This window comes from Oncorhynchus kisutch, linkage group LG10 (genome assembly GCF_002021735.2).
Source record: "Oncorhynchus kisutch isolate 150728-3 linkage group LG10, Okis_V2, whole genome shotgun sequence".
Classification (NCBI taxonomy): Eukaryota; Metazoa; Chordata; class Actinopteri; order Salmoniformes; family Salmonidae; genus Oncorhynchus; species Oncorhynchus kisutch.
In genome coordinates, this window is record NC_034183.2 from 8607164 (window position 1) to 8630193 (window position 23030).

The 23030-nt window shown below is 43.3% G+C and overlaps 1 protein-coding gene across 2 annotated transcripts in view; it reads left to right on the forward strand.

Annotated features, from left to right (window-relative positions):
- LOC109897699 (zinc finger protein 609) overlaps window positions 1–23030 on the forward strand; it is a 189472-nt gene that overhangs the window by 54263 nt on the left and 112179 nt on the right. For both annotated transcript variants that reach the window (XM_020492218.2, XM_020492219.2), the window contains exon 2: window positions 17651–18518. In XM_020492218.2, coding sequence (XP_020347807.2) covers window positions 17784–18518 — 735 coding nt within the window. In that variant the 5' untranslated portion in view covers window positions 17651–17783. The remainder of the gene's footprint in view (window positions 1–17650; window positions 18519–23030) is intronic.

A 23030-nucleotide genomic window follows, 5' to 3' on the forward strand; every position in this document is an offset into this window, starting at 1 on the left:
AGGGAGCCTACCTCCTAACCCGAGGGAGCCTACCTCCTAACCCGAGGGAGCCTACCTCCTAACCCGAGGGAGCCTACCTCCTAACCCGAGGGAGCCTACCTCCTAACCCGAGGGAGCCTACCTCCTAACCGAGGGAGCCTACCTTGGTAGCCTACCTCCTAACCGAGGGAGCCTACCTCCTAACCGAGAGAGCCTACCTCCTAACCGAGGGAGCCTACCTCATTTTATTCGGTTTTATTTACTGCAGTGTCTTAATTGTAAAAACGTACGGCCTCTTTCCCGCTCTATATTGCTTTAGAATTTTCACAAATGCCTTACTGTGCGTAATTGTCAAACATTCTAAGAATTTATGAAAAGGTGAAAATGACCATATCGAAGCACTCGCTTGTCAGAAAATAAAAAGTGTAATTCTTCCAGGGAGTGTAAATGAACAGACTTTAAAGATTTAATGTTGCTAAAATGCTGTCAGTTCCACTTTAATCATTATGATTTCAAGAATGGACGTTCAAAAAAAATCACAGCGCTTTCATCCTCAATTTGTTCATAATTTAACTTGTGATATGACAAGATTTACAGAAGCAATGCATATTGTACGTTGTTTCGTAACTCCTTGGCAGCTCAGTGAGTTTAATAGCAGCGTCTATGGGAAGGAGCCTCTTCAGTCTCCATTAGACAAGTAGTAAGGACTATAGGCTATATTTTTGCACAATTCAATCAAAATGGAAAGGTTAATTCTGGACATTGGCACAGTTTGACCACCTGAAACTTGCCTGATGCAATTTCAGTGCTGAGGAAGGCAGTGCTTGATAACAGTATCTGTCATATGAAAGGTTAGGCAGTGCTTGATAACGGTATCTACCATAAAGGTTAGGCAGTGTTTGATAACAGTATCTACTATATAAAAGGTTAGGCAGTGCTTGATAACGGTATCTACCATAAAGGTTAGGCAGTGTTTGATAACAGTATCTACTATATAAAAGGTTAGGCAGTGCTTGATAACGGTATCTACCATAAAGGTTAGGCAGTGTTTGATAACAGTATCTACTATATGAAAGGTTAGGCAGTGTTTGATAACGGTATCTACTATATTAAAGGTTAGGCAGTGTTTGATAACAGTATCTACCATAAAGGTTAGGCAGTGTTTGATAACAGTATCTACTATATGAAAGGTTAGGCAGTGTTTGATAACAGTATCTGCTATATGAAAGGTTAGGCAGTGTTTGATAACGGTATCTACTATATGAAAGGTTAGGCAGTGTTTGATAACGGTATCTACTATATGAAAGGTTATGCAGTGCTTGATAACGGTATCTACCATAAAGGTTAGGCAGTGTTTGATAACAGTATCTACTATATGAAAGGTTAGGCAGTGTTTGATAACGGTATCTACTATATGAAAGGTTAGGCAGTGTTTGATAACGGTATCTACTATATGAAAGGTTAGGCAGTGTTTGATAACAGTATCTACTATATGAAAGGTTAGGCAGTGTTTGATAACAGTATCTACTATATGAAAGGTTAGGCAGTGTTTGATAACAGTATCTACTATATGAAAGGTTAGGCAGTGTTTGATAACAGTATCTACTATATGAAAGGTTAGGCAGTGTTTGATAACAGTATCTACTATATGAAAGGTTAGGCAGTGTTTGATAACAGTATCTACTATATGAAAGGTTAGGCAGTGCTTGATAACAGTATCTACCATAAAGGTTAGGCAGTGCTTGATAACAGTATCTACTATATGAAAGGTTAGGCAGTGCTTGATAACAGTATCTACTATATGAAAGGTTAGGCAGTGTTTGATAACAGTATCTACCATAAAGGTTAGGCAGTGTTTGATAACAGTATCTACCATATGAAAGGTTAGTATGAAAGGTTAGGCAGTGTTTGATAACGGTATCTACCATAAAGGCTAGGCAGTGTTTGATAACAGTATCTACTATATGAAAGGTTAGGCAGTGTTTGATAACAGCATCTACTATATGAAAGGTTAGGCAGTGTTTGATAACAGTATCTACTATATGAAAGGTTAGGCAGTGTTTGATAACAGTATCTACCATAAAGGTTAGGCAGTGTTTGATAACGGTATCTACTATATGAAAGGTTAGGCAGTGTTTGATAACAGTATCTACTATATGAAAGGTTAGGCAGTGTTTGATAACAGTATCTACTATATGAAAGGTTAGGCAGTGTTTGATAACAGTATCTACCATAAAGGTTAGGCAGTGCTTGATAACAGTATCTACTATATGAAAGGTTAGGCAGTGTTTGATAACAGCATCAGCCATATGAAAGGTTAGGCAGTGTTTGATAATGGTATCTGACATAAAGGTTAGGCAGTGCTTGATAATGGTATCTGACATAAAGGTTAGGCAGTGTTTGATAACAGTATCTGCTATATGAAAGGTTAGGCAGTGTTTGATAACGGTATCTACTATATGAAAGGTTAGGCAGTGTTTGATAATGGTATCTACTATATGAAAGGTTAGGCAGTGTTTGATAACGGTATCTACTATATGAAAGGTTAGGCAGTGTTTGATAACAGTATCTACTATATGAAAGGTTAGGCAGTGTTTGATAACAGTATCTACTATATGAAAGGTTAGGCAGTGTTTGATAACAGTATCTACCATAAAGGTTAGGCAGTGCTTGATAACAGTATCTACTATATGAAAGGTTAGGCAGTGTTTGATAACAGCATCAGCCATATGAAAGGTTAGGCAGTGTTTGATAATGGTATCTGACATAAAGGTTAGGCAGTGTTTGATAATGGTATCTGACATAAAGGTTAGGCAATGCTTGATAACGGTATCTGTGTGAGAAGGCTGACAAATGACCCACAGTTTCTTCTCAATGTGAGATTTGAATAAATATAGAAATACAAAAACAGGCTATAAAATGGCAAAGTTATGACCTAAAATTAAGCACAGGTCTTTCCTTGCTCACCTCTCAGTCCCAAACTGGCATTCTCCCATAAGCATTTAAACACCTGCAGCTCATTAGCTTAGTTAGTGGGAGGAGCCTACAATGAACAATTAGCCAACCTGTGCTGACATACAAACATTCCTCACATACATTCAATTAAAGACAATGAACTGGTTTAGGTGACATGGTGGAAAATGATATTAGAGAACAGAGTCCTACACATAAATAATGAAATACACAAAGACCTGTGGGAAATATCCAGTCTTTCTTTATGTGGGGATGTGTTTACATCGTCACAATCTGCCACATGGAATGTTAAGGCCTGTTATTTGGAATCCTAGTTTCCTTGTACTCCTGCACACAATAAATGAAAACTATTCAAATATGAAGTCAGACAGACATGAAGAAACCGCAGAGCAGTGGTTTTAAACAGCTTTAAATGTCTTATTGTGTCCAGTTCGAACAAACCTGGGAAACATTAACAAACAACTTGGAAGAAGATGAATACGTTTGAAAATCTAGTGGTTGTTTGGCCATTAAAATAAAAAAAAACAGGACATCTTTACTAAGCTCAGAAGCTTAGCAGTGACGGCTGTGTGGTCCATATCGAGTGTCGGAACATTTCAGTCAGCCGGTTACATTTTTATTTCAACCGACAAATTAGCCTACATAATAAATCAAATGCATCTGGTGCAGAAATGCATCCCTGTTTTAGCTAGCTGCGCATTCTGACTTTAATTGTAATCAACACTGCTCAAGTCATATCTCGGAGTGTAGTAAAACATCACACAATTGATTGGGCTTCAGAGACCCCAGAAATGTCACTGAGCTACTGATACGCTGCACAGTGGGACTCTGCGCTGTATAGTGATCATTGGAGCTGTAATGGCTGTCTGAACATGAGTGACAGGAGAAAATGGCCTACTATCCTCGAGGCTGAGCATTGTCTCTGTGTTCCCCCGGGACCCTTCTGTTCTCTGGGTTGATACAGGGCCATTGCAGTGGTTGATGGCTTGGCTCTCTCTAATAGAGCCTCCTGCAAATGCTCCATAGCTGCACTTCACACTTCTGGGGAAATCAATCTGGCAACTTGTCAGGTCTGTGAAGGTGCGGACGGGCCTCTTCCTGGCCAGAGTTGTCGGCAGAGCACTGTTTCTGTGCCGTGTGTAAAAAAAGGCCTGGAACTGATCTGTGACATGGCGGCTGGGTCTGCAATGCGCTCCCTCTCTTTGAACTTATTACCCGGGGGGGGGGGGTTCTCACCCTGCCAAATGGTTTTCTCTCTTTCTCTCCTCTCTTCTCATCCACCGATCATGATGAAGTGAAATCTGATGCATACCGATTACCTTGCTTTATTCGTATGTATGCACCAATGGGAATGGAGATGGAAAACAACGTAAAATGTTTCGTTTCTGCCGCGGCTTATCTGACAGCACAGTGGACATATCAAAGGCTTTCTCTGTGGTCTCGACTGGAGTAGCATGGCCCAGCTCAACTGAAAAGCCTTGGTCTGCAACGAGCAGATAAAGAGACTATACCTTTTAGGGCTGCCGAGTCAACACTGTGCTAGACACGGCACCCAAACAGTACCCAGAGGGACTGTACCATGTTAAATTAAAGTCCTGTACTCTGAAGTGGCTGCCACCTACCTCCCTTGGGGTGGCAGGTAGCCTAGTGGTTAGAGTGTTGGGCCGCTTAACCTTTTGGATCGATTCCCAAAGCTGGCAAGGTAAAAAAAATCTGTCATTCTACCCCCTGAACAAGGTAGTTAACCCACTGTTCCGAGGCCGTCAATGTAAATAAGAATTTGTTCTTAATTAACTGACTTGCCTAGTTATATAAAGGTTAAATTCAGACACTAAGCAGAGAATGGCTGCCCTCTCCAGTTCCTGATAATTCAAGCATTTCGCTACACCCGCAATAATGTGTATGTGACCAATAAAATTTGATTTGATGATTCCCTTCACCTGGAGCCTGGTTTGGGATATTTCTATTTCAGTCGGCACACAATCCAATTACACTGGCCGGCCTCGGCGCGGATCCCTGCACGGAATACCCATCCCTCATTAGCGGGTCCTACAAATGTAATTGGAGTCCTTATTTGGTTGTTATTCTGCAGTGCTAAAGGTGCCAGCCTCAAGAGGTGATCAAAACCAGGGCTGTGCTACCAAGACCGGGGCTGTGCTACCAAGACCGGGGCTGTGCTACCAAGACCGGGGCTGTGCTACCAAGACCGGGGCTGTGCTACCAAGACCGGGGCTGTGCTACCAAGACCGGGGCTGTGCTACCAAGACCGGGGCTGTGCTACCAAGACCGGGGCTGTGCTACCAAGACCGGGGCTGTGCTACCAAGACCGGGGCTGTGCTACCAAGACCGGGGCTGTGCTACCAAGACCGGGGCTGTGCTACCAAGACCGGCTCAGTTTTTATTTGCTCTCTATCGTGCCTGCTTTCATCACTACTGGCATGTTGTGAAATTGGGATCGAAATGGAATTTCTCATTCTGCGGGCCTGTTGCCATGGATACACTGTAAACGGAGGTTTTGAATGAGCGTTATTGAAATGACAAATTGCAGTCGGAATCCACTCTCCAACCCCTGAGGGAAATGCTTTTGCTGCTCTCCTATTCATGAAAATATTGATTCAATCAGAGATGTTTGAGAATGGTGAAAAACAGAATGTTGTGGATGGATTGTAAAATGATATACTGGAACATTGCCTGTTCTTTTCATCCCTCAGTACTGAACTAGACTACAGTGGGAGGCAATGCACGCACGCTCTGTGAATGCAAACCCATTATTAAGATATGAAAACACTTGACGTCGAAAAGCTTTATAGGCCTAAATGGTAGGCTTTACAAAATAATTGGGTGAATGAGGTCATGTGACGTGACAACAGATTCCCTTTGGCAGGTAAGGATTTTCTTTGTGTTTTGACGACCCTGGGAGATTGATTTGAGGAGTGACACTGATCCGAATGGACAGCAGTCAAACCTGCGTGGGATGTTTAAACAGCATACGGTGCTTTTACTGATAAGGGCAACACACTGGGTCGTCACAGATAGGGTTTCCGGACCCCTCTCGACCCTTTCAGAAGGGACGGTGGAAAGCAGTACTGATATGTGACTGCTGAAGGTGGCCACTGTCTGTAAAAGGCTGACGGTGACACCGGTGAGTTATGAGCCAGGCAGGCAGAGCCCCGGCGGCCATTGGGGATCCTCCTGTCCCTTTCTTAATGATAGCTGAATAATGCAGGCAGAGCCCCGGCGGCCATTGGGGATCCTCCTGTCCCTTTCTTAATGATAGCTGAATAATGCAGGCAGGCAAAGCTCCCAGGAAGCAGAGGCAGAGCACACTCAGCCCAGCAGCCACGTCAATAGCCGAGCAATCAATGTCTGCCTAGTGCAGAGCGGGTTCCGGGTCTGAAAAAGCAATAGGGCCGTCTGTATCACTCAGTGTGTCATCATCTCTGAGCGAAGGCTCGATAAATCGTTCCCCGGGCCTGCCACAGTGGAGGGGTGTCTCTGCTCCCAGAGGTCTCTGATTTAGTGAGGGGGGGGAAAACAAAAGGGAAGATGAAAACCATAGCAACTCTTTCATCTCGTGTAGCGGGCCTAATCTAACCAGGGGGAAGTGCTTCTGCCTGTGCTGCTGCTTCTTCTCTACCACGCCCCAGCCTCTTCAGAGAGCTCTCTGTGATTCACACAGAGCCTGTCACTTTCTCTCTGCGCCAGCAGGCTTTGAACCCTCATTCTTTATTAGAGTTTTTCAATTACTCTGCAGCGAAGGGGGAATTAATAAAAGAAAGGCAGTGCTGTGCAGGCAGAGCTCTGCCCAATCAGGTCACAGGTTCTCTTGTGTAATCTCTCGCGCTTGTTTTTTTCCCAGCTCTCGCCATCTTGTCTGTTTTTTTTTATTTTCATCCGCTGCTTTGAAAGCTCTGACAGAACTGAGGTTGGAATCAATCTGATCCCTTTGTCTGTCATCGTGTTGCGAGAGGCGTCCCTGGGATGCTTTATTCTCCCTTCACGTTTCTCATCAGGCATCCGCTGCGAATGCCTGTGTTAATTAGGCCCTTGTAGTGCAGTGGGAGCCTGTCTGCCCAGATTCACTGGTGCCTCTCCTCGCTGTTCACTTCCTGGCTCACTGGCATGTGGCAGAGAAAGCTAAATGAGTTTAGATATTTACAGACACCTGGAAGGGCACCTGTAGCAGCACAGTAAGCCACCAGGGTTTATGTGTGACTGAGTGGAGAGGACAACCTGTTCAGGGGCTAACAGAGCACACTCAGTACACATTGAGCTGGCGCTAGGTACTGTAGGCTAACCATTGAGTAGGAACTGTATCTTTCTGTAGTTAATGGAAGTCATGCCTTTTGGTATCAAGATGTTTTAATGGAATCATATTTTCCACGGAGGTGCAGCGAAATGAAAAGGAATGATCTGTCGGAATGGGGCGTATTAGAATCATGAGGATCTTAGTACATATAGAATCATGATAATTACAATACATATAGATTCTCAATACATATAGAATCATGAGATTCTCAATACATATAGAATCTCAATACATATAGAATCATGAGATTCTCAATACATATAGAATCTCAATACATATAGAATCATGAGATTCTCAATACATATAGAATCTCAATACATATAGAATCTCAATACATATAGAATCATGAGATTCTCAATACATATAGAATCATGAGATTCTCAATACATATAGAATCATGAGATTCTCAATACATATAGAATCACAATACATATAGAATCACAATACATATAGAATCATGAGATTCTCAATACATATAGAATCACAATACATATAGAATCACAATACATATAGAATCACAATACATATAGAATCATGAGATTCTCAATACATATAGAATCATGAGATTCTCAATACATATAGAATCATGAGATTCTCAATACATATAGAATCACAATACATATAGAATCTCAATACATTTAGAATCTCAATACATATAGAATCATGAGATTCTCAATACATATAGAATCATGAGATTCTCAATACATACAGAATCACAATACATATAGAATCATGAGATTCTCAATACATATAGAATCATGAGATTCTCAATACATATAGAATCATGAGATTCTCAATACATATAGAATCATGAGATTCTCAATACATATAGAATCACAATACATATAGAATCTCAATACATTTAGAATCTCAATACATATAGAATCATGAGGAAATCAATACATATCGAATCTCAATACATATAGAATCATGAGGATCTCAATACATATAGAATCTCAATACGTATAGAATCATGAGGATCTCAATACATATAGAATCTCAATACATAGAATCATGAGGATCTCAATAAATATAGAATCATGAGGATCTCAATACATATAGATTCTCAATACATATAGAATCATGAGAATCTCAATACATATAGATTCTCAATACATAGAATCATGAGGATCATGAGAATCTCAATACATATAGAATCATGAGGATCTCAATACATATAGAATCTCAATACATATAGAATCATGAGGATCTTGAGGATCTCAGCCGGGCGGGTGCGGGCAGCGATCGGTTGAAGAGCATGCATTTAGTTTTACTTGCATTTAAGAGCAGTTGGAGGCCACGGAAGGAGTGTTGTATGGCATTGAAGCTCATCTGGAGGTTAGTTAACACAGTGTCCAAAGAAGGGCCAGAGGTATACAGAATGGTGTCGTCTGTGTAGAGGTGGATCAGAGAATCACCAGCAGCAAGAGCGACATCATTGATGTATACAGAGAAAAGAGTCAGACCGAGAATTAAACCCTGTGGCACACCCATAGAGACTGCAAGAGGTCCGGACAACAGGCCCTTCGATTTGACACACTGAAGGAGAAATGGTAGAGTCTTGGGCAAGTTGCTGTGGGGGGTGCAGAGCTGGGTTGGTCCTGGTTGGTCCCTGAATGGTAGACCAGGTGGTGTTGGAGGGCCAGTAGGAGGTGCTCTTTACTCGGATCGCAAAAAAATTATCCCAGTGCCCCAGGGCAGTGTTTGGGGACTTTGCCCTGTGTAGGGAGCTGTCTTTTGGATACGACATTAAATGGGTGTCCTGACTCTGTGGTCACTAAAGATCCCATGGCATTTATCACCCCTACACTTATGATAACACCAGTGTCCTGGCTAAATTCCCAATCTGTCCCTCATACCATCACGGTAACCTAATCATCCCCAGCGTATAATTGGCACATTCATCTCCCTTCCTCTCCCCTGTAACTATTCCCCATGTTGTTGCTGTCAATGAGAATGTGTTCTCACTCAATTTACCTGGTAAGGTAAGGGTAAAATAAAATAAAAAAATTGCAATGGTATTGGACTTCAGATAGCTCAGGACTATTATCAAGCTATTATCTCAAGCATTTCCAACAGAATGATAGCCTGTTAAATTCTAAACCCTTAAACGATGTACCGTTTTTTCTGTGTCTGCAAGCTGTGTTGCGTCTCTTCATGACCCTGTGGTTTTCAAATGGCTAACTGTTGCTCATAATCCTTCCACGGAGAGAGGAGCGGGGAGACAGAATTGCTTGGTATCGCTTGCCACAGTGTCTGTCAATCAGGGGATTTTCCCATGTTGCCACAATCATGAAGTAGAGCAGAATTTGTGAGAGCAACTAAAAATGTAAAAAAGTAATGGATTGGTGGGAAATTCGATTGATCTAGCAAGGGATGAAAAATGCAATTATTTAAGCCCCCTCCACTCAAGTCCACAACGATAAGATTTAAGAAGCTTTAAGATGATTCATTGATCTTATGAATGCTGATTAACTAGATGGAGAAGTATTTTGTCAAATCTGTGGTAGTAAATTGGGCTACAACCGGTTTGTTTGATAGAGGAGACAACAGAAAATCTGTATGGAGTAGTTTTATACTGTGTTCTGAAAACGGGAGTCTTGGTCGTTCCACTTCCAATAAGCACCAGAAAGAGGATGGAAACCCTACAATCAGGTTGTTCTGAAATCCTTTCTGTTAGAAACAAATACGATTCCTACAATATTATTGTTACATCATAATATCAATATCATTTGATCTCTGAGAAATTAAGCTAATTGTTAGCACCCAAATTGGCCATTTTAATTTATAGGATTCATGTACTATTCAACAAATATAGTACCTAAGATTCGATTTGGACCAAACTTTTTTTCTAACAAGGAGTAATTATTATTATTATTATTTTATTTTTTACTCATGTACGATACAACGTAAATATACACTATATACAGTACCAGTCAAAAGTTGGGACACCTACTCATTCCAGGGTTTTTCTTTATTTAAAAAAAACTATTTTCTACATTGTAGAATAATAGTGAAGACATCAAAACTATGATATAACACATATGGAATCATGTAGTAACCAAAAAAGTGTAAAACAAATATATATATTTTAGATTTGAGATTCTTCAAAGTAGCCACCCTTTGCCTTGATGACAGCTTTGCACACTCAAGGAATTCTCTCAACCAGCTTCATGAGGTAGTCACCTGGTAAGCATTTCAATTAACAGGTGTGCCTTGTTAAAAGTTAATTTGTGGAATTTCTTTCCTCAATGCGTTTGTACCAATCAGTTGTGACGAAGTAGGCTCGGTATACAGAAGATAGCCCTATTTAGTGAAAGACCAAGTCCATATTATGGCAAGAACAGCTCAAATAAGCAAAGAGAAACGATTGTCCATTACTTTTAAGACATGAAAGCCAGTCAATCTGGAAAATTTCAAGGACTTTGAACGTTTCTTGAAGTGCAATCGCAAAAACCATCAAGTGCTATGATGAAACTGGCTCTCACTAGGACCGCCACAGAAAAGGAAGACCCAGAGTTTACCTCTGCTTCAGAGGATAAGTTTATTAGAGTTACCAGTGTCAGAAATTGCAGCCCAAAGTAAGACACATCTCAACATCAGAGGAGACTGCGTGAGTTAGGCCTTCATGGTTGAATTAGGAAAGAAACAAATACTAAAGGACACCAATAATAAGAAGAGACTTGCTTGGCCCAAGAAACATGAGCAATGGACATTGGACTGGTGGAAATCTGTCCTTTGGTCTGATGAGTCCAAATTTGAGATTTCTGGTTATAACCACTGTGTCTTTGTGAACAGATCTCCGCATGTGTGGTTCCCACCATGAAGCATGGAGGTGGGGGTGCTTTGCTGGTGACACTGTCAGTGGTTTATTTAGAATTCAAAGCACACTTAACCAGTATGGCTACCACAAGTATTCTGCAGCGATACGCCATCCCATCTGGTTTGCGCTTAGTGGGACTATTATTTGTTTTTCAACAGGACAAATGACCAAAACACACCTCCAGGTGTGTAAGGGCTATTTGACCAAGAAGGAGAGTGATGGAGTGCTGCATCAGATGATCTGGCCTCCCCAATCACCCGACCTCTACCCAATTGAGATGGTTTGGGATGAGTTGGACCGCGGAGTGACTGAAAAGCAGCCAACAGGTGCTCAGATATGTGGGAACTCCTTCAAGACTGTTGAAAAAGAATTCCAGGTGAAGCTGGTTGAGAGAACGAGTGTGCAAAGCTGTCATTAAGGCTGAAGGTGGCTACTTTTTTGGTTACTACATGATTCCATATATTATTTCATAGTTTTGATGCAATGTAGAAAATAGTAAAAATAAAGGAAAACCCCCCCTTTTTAATAGCCCTTATTTTACCAGGTAAGTTGACTTTGAACACGTTCCCATTTACGGCAAAAATCTGGGGAATAGTTACAGAGGGGGGGGGGGGGGGGGGGGGGGTGAATGAGCCAATTGTAAGCTGGGGATGATTAGGTGACTGATGGTGTTTGGGAATACAGTGTGTCCAAACTTTTGACTGGTTGTGTGTGTGTGTGTGTGTGTAAAAAAAATTGATACTCTACCATTCTAAAGTTTGGGGTCACTTAGAAATGTCCTTGTTTGTTAAAGAAAAGCACATTATTTGTGTCTATTAAAATAAGGTCAAAATTGATCAGAAATACAGTGTAGACATTGCTAATGTTGTAAATGACTATTGTAGCTGGAAACGCATAATTTTTAATGGAATATCTACATAGTTGTACAGAGGCCCATTATCAGCAACCATCACTCCTATTTTCCAGGGGCACGTTGTGTTAGCTAATCCAAGTTTATAATTTTAAAATGCTAATTGATCATCATAGAAAACCCCTTTGCAATTACGTTAGCACAGCTGAAAACTGTTCTGATTTAAAGAAGCAATACAACTGTCCTTCTTTAGACTAGTTGAGTATCTTGAGCATCAGCGTTTGTGGGTTCGATTACAGGCTCAAAATGGCCAGAAACAAAGCACTTTCTCTGAAACTCATCAGTCTATTCTTGTTCTGAGAAATGAAGGCTATTCCATGCGAGAAATTGCCAAGAAACCCCCTCCCTTCACAGAACAGCTCAAGCTGGCTCTAACCAGATTAGAAAGAGGAGTGGGCAGCCCCAGTGCACAACTGAGCGAGAGGACAAGTAAATTGGTGTCTAGTTTGAGAAACAGATGCCTCACAAGTCCTCAACTGGCAGCTTCATTAAATGTTACCCGAAAAACACCACTCTCGACTTCAACAGTGAAGAAGCGACTCCTGGATGCTGGCCTTCTAGGCAGAGTTCATCTGTCCAGTGTCTGTGTTCTTTTGCCCGTCTTAATCTTTTCTTTTTATTGGCCAGTCTGAGATATGGCTTTTTCTTTGCAACTCTGCCTAGAAGGCCAGCATCCCGGAGTCGCCTCTTCGCTGTTGACGTTGAGACTGGTGTTGTGCACCAGATTTGAGAGAAATAAGCTTTCTGTGCATATGGAACATTTCTGGGATGTTTTATTTCAACTCATGAAACATGGTACCAACACTGTACATGTTGCGTTTATATTTTTGTTGAGTATAAATGTGGTTTTGTAATATTTTCAGTGGAAATGAGTTAGTCCTTGTGCATAGAGTTGTATGGCTTGTATACCTTTGCACGTCATTGGCTTTTGTTTATCATACATTTTAAAGTGAAACATCTGAGTCTCGACGTCACTCTGTTGCCATGGACTTGCCCAGATTATTTTGGAACAATTACCATGTAAGGAGAGTGTTACTGAATGACAATGAAAAGAGAGCAGAGCAGCGAGTGGACATTTTGTAATCACAGTCTCATCCTGCAGAAATCCTCCGACTTCGGTTAGTTTAATGAAGTGTGGAATTAAGCATTTCACCAGAAAGGCAGTTCTCAGAATAGCTCTGCTTGCCTTAGAATAATCGACTGTCATTTCAAGCAGCACAAATAGTCTTATTAGATTCTATGTTATCTTTTCAACACGGTCTTTCCCTGACATTGCAGGATAGAGTTCTTAAAATCGCAGATTGATCAAATTCAAATTAAAGTTTATTTGTCACATGCGCTGAATACAGTGAAATGCTTACAGGCTCTAACCAAGAGAGCAAAACAGGTATTAGATGAACAATAGGTAAGTAAAGAAATAAAACATCAGTAAAAAGACAGGTTATATACAGTAGCGAGGCTATAAAAGTAGAGAGGCTATAAAAGTAGAGAGGCTATAACAGTAGAGAGGCTATAACAGTAGCGAGGCTATAACAGTAGAGAGGCTATAACAGTAGCGAGGCTACAACAGTAGCGAGGCTATAACAGTAGAGAGGCTATAACAGTAGCGAGGCTATAACAGTAGCGAGGCTATAACAGTAGCGAGGCTACATACAGACACCCGTTAGTCAGGCTGATTTGAGGTAGTATGTACATGTAGATATGGTTAAAGTGACTATGCATATATGATGAACAGAGAGTAGCAGCAGATTGATAGTCAGACAGCTAGGCCTAAGTGTTTATCAAGTAGAACCCATCCATTTTTGCAGTATGTTTGGCTGTCTGTCTGTGACTGGATTCTTCCTGGTTCTGTCCTCATGTTTTTTAGTTGGGATTGTATTTGACGGGAATGCTTGCACCTCTCAGCAGGCTCAAGCCCTGTGACTAAAGGATTAGACCAGACTACTTAAGAGTTATTTTTATTTATTTATTTATTTCCCCCCCACCCCGTCTGACCATCTGGCTTCACAACCAATCAAACGCAGACGGAGCATTTTACCCTGCTGCTGGGCAAGCATGTCAAGAATTCAACAGAACACACTGCAACACAGCCAGAGCTATAGTAGCTAGAGCAAGGAAAGACCCAATGCTGAAAACAGCGGCTATCCACTGGCTCTATATCCTGTTTCCACTCGCTAGATTGTAACTAGCTATAGTAGCTAGAGCAAGGAAGGACCCAATGCTGAAAACAGTGGCTATCCACTGGCTCTATATCCTGTTTCCACTCGCTAGATTGTAACTAGCTATAGTAGCTAGAGCAAGGAAAGACCCAATGCTGAAAACAGTGGCTATCCACTGGCTCTATATCCTGTTTCCACTCGCTAGATTGTAACTAGCTATAGTAGCTAGAGCAAGGAAAGACCCAATGCTGAAAACAGTGGCTATCCACTGGCTCTATATCCTGTTTCCACTCGCTAGATTGTAACTAGCTATAGTAGCTAGAGCAAGGAAGGACCCAATGCTGAAAACAGTGGCTATCCACTGGCTCTATATCCTGTTTCCACTCGCTAGATTGTAACTAGCTATAGTAGCTAGAGCAAGGAAAGACCCAATGCTGAAAACAGTGGCTATCCACTGGCTCTATATCCTGTTTCCACTCGCTAGATTGTAACTAGCTATAGTAGCTAGAGCAAGGAAAGACCCAATGCTGAAAACAGTGGCTATCCACTGGCTCTATATCCTGTTTCCACTCGCTAGATTGTAACTAGCTATAGTAGCTAGAGCAAGGAAAGACCCAATGCTGAAAACAGTGGCTATCCACTGGCTCTATATCCTGTTTCCTGATTTTGTTTGTTGTAAAGTTACATTTTTTTGTTATTTACCTTTCCATTTCAAGAATAATGCCGAATGCCGAGTATCTAAAATGGTCAGCCTTTGTCAAATCTACTTTGTTTATGGTACGTGTCATGCATCTCAATCAGACTATGCAAGCATCTCGAGTGCATCTCGCTCTTTCTTTCTCTCTTCGTGTGTGTGTGTGAGAGAGAATTGGCCTTCCATTGTCATGAAGGAGTGAAAGGGTTACGCCAACGCATTCATATGATAAGTGCCTTGAAAAGAGGGCTTGTGTCCTCTTCCGGCACACAAGTTGTTTTTGACCCAGTGTTAGGAAATCAAAAGCGGCAAAGTGCTGTGATCTGCCTCAATGGAGGCAAAGTGCTGTGATCTGCCTCAATGGAGGCAAAGTGCTGTGATCTGCCTCAATGGAGGCAAAGTGCTGTGATCTGCCTCAATGGAGGCAAAGTGCTGTGATCTGCCTCAATGGAGGCAAAGTGCTGTGATCTGCCTCAATGGAGGCAAAGTGCTGTGATCTGCCTCAATGGAGGCAAAGGGCTGTGATCTGCCTCAATGGAGGCAAAGTGCTGTGATCTGCCTCAATGGAGGCAAAGGGCTGTGATCTGCCTCAATGGAGGCAAAGGGCTGTGATCTGCCTCAATGGAGGCAAAGGGCTGTGATCTGCCTCGATGGAGGCAAAGGGCTGTGATCTGCCTCGATGGAGGCAAAGGGCTGTGATCTGCCTCGATGGAGGCAAAGGGCTGTGATCTGCCTCGATGGAGGCAAAGGGCTGTGATCTGCCTCGATGGAGGCAAAGGGCTGTGATCTGCCTCGATGGAGGCAAAGGGCTGTGATCTGCCTCGATGGAGGCAAAGGGCTGTGATCTGCCTCGATGGAGGCAAAGGGCTGTGATCTGCCTCGATGGAGGCAAAGGGCTGTGATCTGCCTCAATGGAGGCAAAGTGTGTCGGGGCCCATAAAATGCCTGGGTCTTGTTTCACTCTTTATTGGTCTGTCATGTGTAAAAAGCCTAGTGTGGGGAATACCAATAACTCAGAACAAACTGGTTAAGAAGGTCATTGCTAGAGAGTCTCTTTTTGCCTTACATTTTGGTCCGTTTGATCGTACAGGCTGACTAAGATGAACTTAGAACTTCCTAGCAAAGAATTCTGGCACAAAATGTTAGTCCTAAGTGTGTCTTTTGTTTAGTCAGGTCCTCCCACCCCCACTGATTTATGAATGCACATCTATTTGTGTGTCGTATTAAATGTTTCACAACGGAGAGGCAGCCTAATAACAGGCTGTTGCTTCACCAAGACCTTCATTACAGATCATTAATGCTGACACTGTTGTCCATTTTCTTCCCCCATTAGCTTATATAGAGCAAACTGGGTAAGTGGGCTTTGATTCCGGCAGGAGAAGTCAACCTTGTTTTGGTGCTTTTGTTGACTGCAGTGGATTGATATGTCATGGTGTTAATTAGACTGAATATCCGGTGAGTGGGATGCTCTGGTGAGGAGCCTGGAGCTTGATCTCTGGGGCAGGGTTTGTGGCTTTGATGATTTCAGAGGTCTCTTTAGTCCTGCCTGACGTCAACCTGCTGGTGAAAGAGGAAATGGACTCCATATGTGTTTGGTGTTTGCAGAAACCTCACCCTCCCTGGCAAAGCCGCCATGTGCCTTGTAAACCCAAAGGCAGCTTTCTCCCTGAACTTCGAGGAAGCTTGGTTATTGTTTTCAGGAATGGTACAGTTGGTAAAGCTATTGAACCTTCAAATTAGGTCGAATATACACTACACATTAGGTCAACGAGCTACAGAGACTACACATTAGGTCAACGAGCTACAGAGACTACACATTAGGTCAATGAGCTACAGAGACTACACATTAGGTCAACGAGCTACAGAGACTACACATTAGGTCAGCGAGCTACAGAGACTACACATTAGGTCAACGAGCTACAGAGACTACACATTAGGTCAACGAGCTACAGAGACTACACATTAGGTCAACGAGCTACAGAGACTACACATTAGGTCAACGAGCTACAGAGACTACACATTAGGTCAACGAGCTACAGAGACTACACATTAGGTCAACGAGCTACAGAGACTACACATTAGGTCAACGAGCTACAGAGACTACACATTAGGTCAACGCAACGAGCTACAGAGACTACACATTAGGTCAACGAGCTACAGAGACTACACATTAGGTCAACGAGCTACAGAGACTACACATTAGGTCACGAGCTACAGAGACTACACATTAGGTCAACGAGCTACAGAGACTACACATTAGGTCAAAGAGCTACAGAGACTACACATTAGGTCAGCGAGCTACAGAGACTACACATTAGGTCAGCGAGCTACAGAGACTACACATTAGGTCAACGAGCTACAGAGACTACACATTAGGTCAGCGAGCTACAGAGACTACACATTAGGTCAACGAGCTACAGAGACTACACATTAGGTCAGCGAGCTACAGAGACTACACATTAGGTCAGCGAGCTACAGAGACTACACATTAGGTCAGCGAGCTACAGAGACTACACATTAGGTCAGCGAGCTACAGAGACTACACATTAGGTCAACGAGACAACATCGTCAGAAAGACTTTCCCTCAGGCACGTGTTTAGGACTAATTCTTTGTACACATTGTCTGAAAGTGCTTTGTAGGTTTACAAATACTTTGAAAGTGGATACTGTCTTGCCTGCCAGACCTTCCTGTGTTACAAGATTCTAATATCTGATGATGATCTCATTTTAGTTTATCTTGGAATGTTAGAGCTCGACTTTTGACTGCGTACTTTTCACACATCTTTTCTTCCTCCCTTTACAGAGCAAACAATGTGGGTTACTGGGAAGGGGATACGGAGAAGACCCTAAAAGCTGCTGAAACCCTTCTCCCACTGCCTCCAGTGGTCTGAGAAGGTCAGACTTAACTGTGGCGCGCCTGGGCCGCTGGCACTAAGATGTCCCTAAGCAGTGGCACTGCAGGCGGGAAAGGTGTGGGCTCTAATGTGGTGGACACTTACGACAGCGGTGACGAATGGGATATAGGTGTTGGCAATCTGATCATTGACCTTGACGCAGACCTAGAAAAGGACAAACTTGAGATGTCTGGCACTAAAGACGGTGGGGGCATGGCTGCCCCTCCCAGCGCTGTAGCAGCTCTACCCGACAACATTACATTTGTTAGCCCCGTACCCGCTGCTCAAGGCAAAGAGAGTAAACCCAAATCAAAGCGTAGTAAGAGCTCAAAGGACAGTGGCAAGGCCTCGGTTACAGACGGGGCCAAGAAAGACGCCCAGGTGCGAACCCAGGGTGAGGTCACAGGACCCGCCGTTGGCACAGGTCCCACGGTGAACTCAAACTCTGGAAAGGGTGCTGAGAAGAGCAGCAAAGCCTCCCGTAATGTTTCTGGTGGAAAGAAGGACAAGGAGGGGGGTTCTGGGAAAAGTAAGAAGGAGAGAAGTGAATCTGTGGCTACTATTGAGAAGGATGTAGGTGTCCTAGTGTTGCCTTTGGCATGTCGTGGCGTTCCATTTGAAGGTACACAAAGTACAGACTTGGCTGTGGCTGAGCAACTTGGGAATATCGCCCTGGATTCCACACGGATTGTTGTACCACCGTTAGCCATTAAAAGTGAGCCAGAGGAGATGGACAACGGCGATTGCAGAAACCTGAAGAAAATGAAAAGTGAGAAGGTAAGAAAACAAGCTATCATGTCTTTTTTAGCGTTTGGCTGCTGTTTAATCAACTGATTTGAATGATGACAGATGTTGCTGTTGCAGTATTAGTATGTCTAGCTCATCGTGACCAAGTGATTTAGGAGATTTTAATGTAGCACTTTGCTTTCAAGTGGAGTGAGCAACAGATGTAATCTAGTTCTCTGTGTGGGGGGATAAGAGCTTTGTACTGTCTCAAAACCTCTCATGTAATCACTGAATTTGATGGGTGTTAAGCAGTGCATGGGGCTCTATCTTAACGCTAATGTCTCCTCCTCGGGGGACTTTTACGCTGCTGTACACACCCCGTAGCCCAGAAAAAAGTGAATTATGTTCTGCAAGACACAATATTGGCATCAGTCTGTAGCACTACATACCATAGATTCCTGTCCTCTGTTTGCTAGTCATTTCAGCAATGGGTTACTGCTCAGGCCCTTCACTGCCATTAGGATTTGCAAACCTTCTGGTGTTCTCAGGCACTCAAATTGGCAGACTTGTTTTTACAAGGCTATGGGTTGCTTGTGGACATAGCGAGGGGGGGTGGAAGGCTTCAGTGTGCCAGATGCCAAAGATGTGAGAAGCCAGAGTTCCGCAGTTCTCTGATAAGGTTCCTGACAGGGTCCCTGGAGGGTTTTGTAAACCGATCTCATGAAGAGGCTTTGCACCAGGAGATCAGTTCCACCTGTCGGCCGTATGTCACCGCCAGGCGCTGAGACTAAAGTGAAGCTCCAGGGGAAGTGTCCGATGTCTTGTCCTGGTAACAGATTTTTTTTTTGAGAGCATCAATAAGCCTCCGCCTTTTCCAGCCCTGCACTTAGTCAGCTGGGGGGGCGGGGGGGGGGGGGGGGGGCTCCAGGCTAAAGTTACCCATTAGACATAATTACTGGCTACTGATCTCCAAGTCATGACGAGAGTATGCCTTTTAAAGTGTTCATCGGTTGGCACTTGGTGGATCGACAGGACGAGGTATCAAAGGTTGTCACTTTGAGCTGTGTGCTACTTCTGCTGTAATGAAGAGGCCATCCGGATCCCACCAAGCACGTTTCCATCCACAGTTCAGTCATACCATATAAACAAATATAAAACATTTCAAAACTCACAACAGCTGTGATGGAAACGTTTCAGTATAATTTTCAGTAATAATTTTATAAATGCCAACAGATTATTTGTTAGTTCGACAATGTGTTACATGAGAAATGATGGTGGAAACGACTTTATGCATAAATATTGTTGTAATAACAATAATATTGAAGTCACGTGATGACATGTTGCGCTGTCCTCTCACTCCGACTCATCGGGAAAGAATACAGTTTATTAGGCTACAGATGAAATAAGTTATGATGAACTTCACAGGGGAGGTGAAAGAGCAAGGTGATGAGCTTGACGCTCCTTTCTAATAAATATCGATGTTCTTATTCTGGTGACGTCATCATGGCTGCCGTTTTCACAAAATAACATTCGGTCTCTTATCCATTATAATCTCATCATGTAGACTAGCCTACCTGCACTGTATCTGCGAGCTGTTGGCTTAGAGCTCAGGCACCAAGACCAGAGGAGGCACATTCACTATTTAACGCAACAGTTTGTGACAAAACTATCAGTAGAGTTAAACTTTAAATTTTTATTCAGTACATGAAAACAAAAGTGGAAAAAAAAAGCAAATTTTTGTGTGTACTATGTCTTCACGTTCTGACTTTTATCCGCAACAAGTCCACAGTTTATACAGATTGTAGAATATTCACATTAAAATCTGTTGCCAATTGGATGGAAACTTGTCTACTGAGAGGGTTTTCTGCTTCGGCTGTATTGAAGAGGCCATCCGGATCCCACTGAGAGGGTTTTCTGCTTCCGTTGTATTGAAGAGGCCATCCGGATCCCACTGAGAGGGTTTTCTGCTTCGGCTGTATTGAAGAGGCCATCCGGATCCCACTGAGAGGGTTTTCTGCTTCGGCTGTATTGAAGAGGCCATCCGGATCCCACTGAGAGGGTTTTCTGCTTCGGCTGTATTGAAGAGGCCATCCGGATCCCACTGAGAGGGTTTTCTGCTTCGGCTGTATTGAAGAGGCCATCCGGATCCCACTGAGAGGGTTTTCTGCTTCGGCTGTATTGAAGAGGCCATCCGGATCCCACTGAGAGGGTTTTCTGCTTCGGCTGTATTGAAGAGGCCATCCGGATCCCACTGAGAGGGTTTTCTGCTTCGGCTGTATTGAAGAGGCCATCCGGATCCCACTGAGAGGGTTTTCTGCTTCCGTTGTATTGAAGAGGCCATCCGGATCCCACTGAGAGGGTTTTCTGCTTCCGTTGTATTGAAGAGGCCATCCGGATCCCACTGAGAGGGTTTTCTGCTTCCGTTGTATTGAAGAGGCCATCCGGATCCCACTGAGAGGGTTTTCTGCTTCCGTTGTATTGAAGAGGCCATCCGGATCCCACTGAGAGGGTTTTCTGCTTCGGCTGTATTGAAGAGGCCATCCGGATCCCACTGAGAGGGTTTTCTGCTTCGGCTGTATTGAAGAGGCCATCCGGATCCCACTGAGAGGGTTTTCTGCTTCCGTTGTATTGAAGAGGCCATCCGGATCCCACTGAGAGGGTTTTCTGCTTCCGTTGTATTGAAGAGGCCATCCGGATCCCACTGAGAGGGTTTTCTGCTTCCGTTGTATTGAAGAGGCCATCCGGATCCCACTGAGAGGGTTTTCTGCTTCGGCTGTATTGAAGAGGCCATCCGGATCCCACTGAGAGGGTTTTCTGCTTCCGTTGTATTGAAGAGGCCATCCGGATCCCACTGAGAGGGTTTTCTGCTTCGGCTGTATTGAAGAGGCCATCCGGATCCCACTGAGAGGGTTTTCTGCTTCGGCTGTATTGAAGAGGCCATCCGGATCCCACTGAGAGGGTTTTCTGCTTCGGCTGTATTGAAGAGGCCATCCGGATCCCACTGAGAGGGTTTTCTGCTTCGGCTGTATTGAAGAGGCCATCCGGATCCCACTGAGAGGGTTTTCTGCTTCGGCTGTATTGAAGAGGCCATCCGGATCCCACTGAGAGGGTTTTCTGTTTACCTTTGGAGCTTTGGGACTGCTGCCTCAGGCTATCTGAACTCTGGGGCGGGAGGTTTCGTGTGTCATCTTGCTGCGTGTTTGACCTCTAACATCTAATGGAAAGAGGCAGTCATTTCAACTCACTCTCGCTGTCTTGAGCAGGGAAGGAGGACAGGAAGTAGTAAAGACTCCCTCTGTGAGGATCATGCCAGCAGGACAGGAAATCCAGTGACAAAGGGACAAGATATCTCATCGACCCTCTAGAGATAAACGGTCTAGGGTCATTTGTTTAGACACATTTTAAAGTCTTGGTTGACCTCAAATTTTAAAGCTAAGAACATAGCAATGGCTACTTCGACAAATACACGTATTTGGCAGAAATCCTATAGCCCCTTCTCCTCGTTCTCATAGTATCATCCTGTGTGGCCTTCGATGTCTGATCAATGGGCCATTTCTGACATTATGTAGTCGTCAGCGCCCATGCTACTGTCATGACCTTCACATGCTACTGTCATGACCTACCCATGCTACTGTCATGACCTTCACATGCATCTGTCATGACCTTCACATGCATCTGTCATGACCTTCACATGCATCTGCCACGACCTTCACATGCATCTGGCATGATCTTCACATGCATCTGTCATGACCTTCACATGCATCTGTCATGACCTTCACATGCATCTGCCACGACCTTCACATGCATCTGGCATGATCTTCACATGCATCTGTCATGACCTTCACATGCACCTGCCATGACCTTCACATGCACCTGCCATGACCTTCACATGCACCTGCCATGACCTTCACATGCATCTGTCATGACCTTCACATGCACCTGCCATGATCTTCACATGCACCTGCCATGACCTTCACATGCACCTGCCATGACCTTCACATGCATCTGTCATGACCTTCACATGCGTCTGCCATGACCTTCACATGCATCTGCCATGACCTTCACATGCATCTGCCATGACCTTCACATGCATCTGCCATGACCTTCACATGCATCTGCCATGACCTTCACATACAATCGGTCATGTTTGGACAACACAGGGAATTTGCAGTGCCCTGTACAGGCATTAACCTCCGTGATGATGACTGCATGTTTCTACTTTTGTCAGCGCTGGAATTACTTGAGGTGAATGAGACTCTCTCTTTGTAAAAAAAATCCCCTGTAATCTGCTTTTGGATATGATTTAATATGCTTTTGGACATTATTTTTAATGTCTCCTCGTTGTTTACAGTCCGTCCCGTCTCTTAATAAGACAATAAAGAAAGTCATCATCCGATGTGGTTTTAGCATTTCTGTCGACTTACAATTTATTTATTATTTTAAAAATATTTTTAATTTATTAGAGTAACCTGAAAAAACAGAAATGGAATTTGAAGGGGGGAAAAACAAATGGAAGCAGGCACATAAAAAAAACAAAAAAACGTATTTTACAGGGCCCTACTG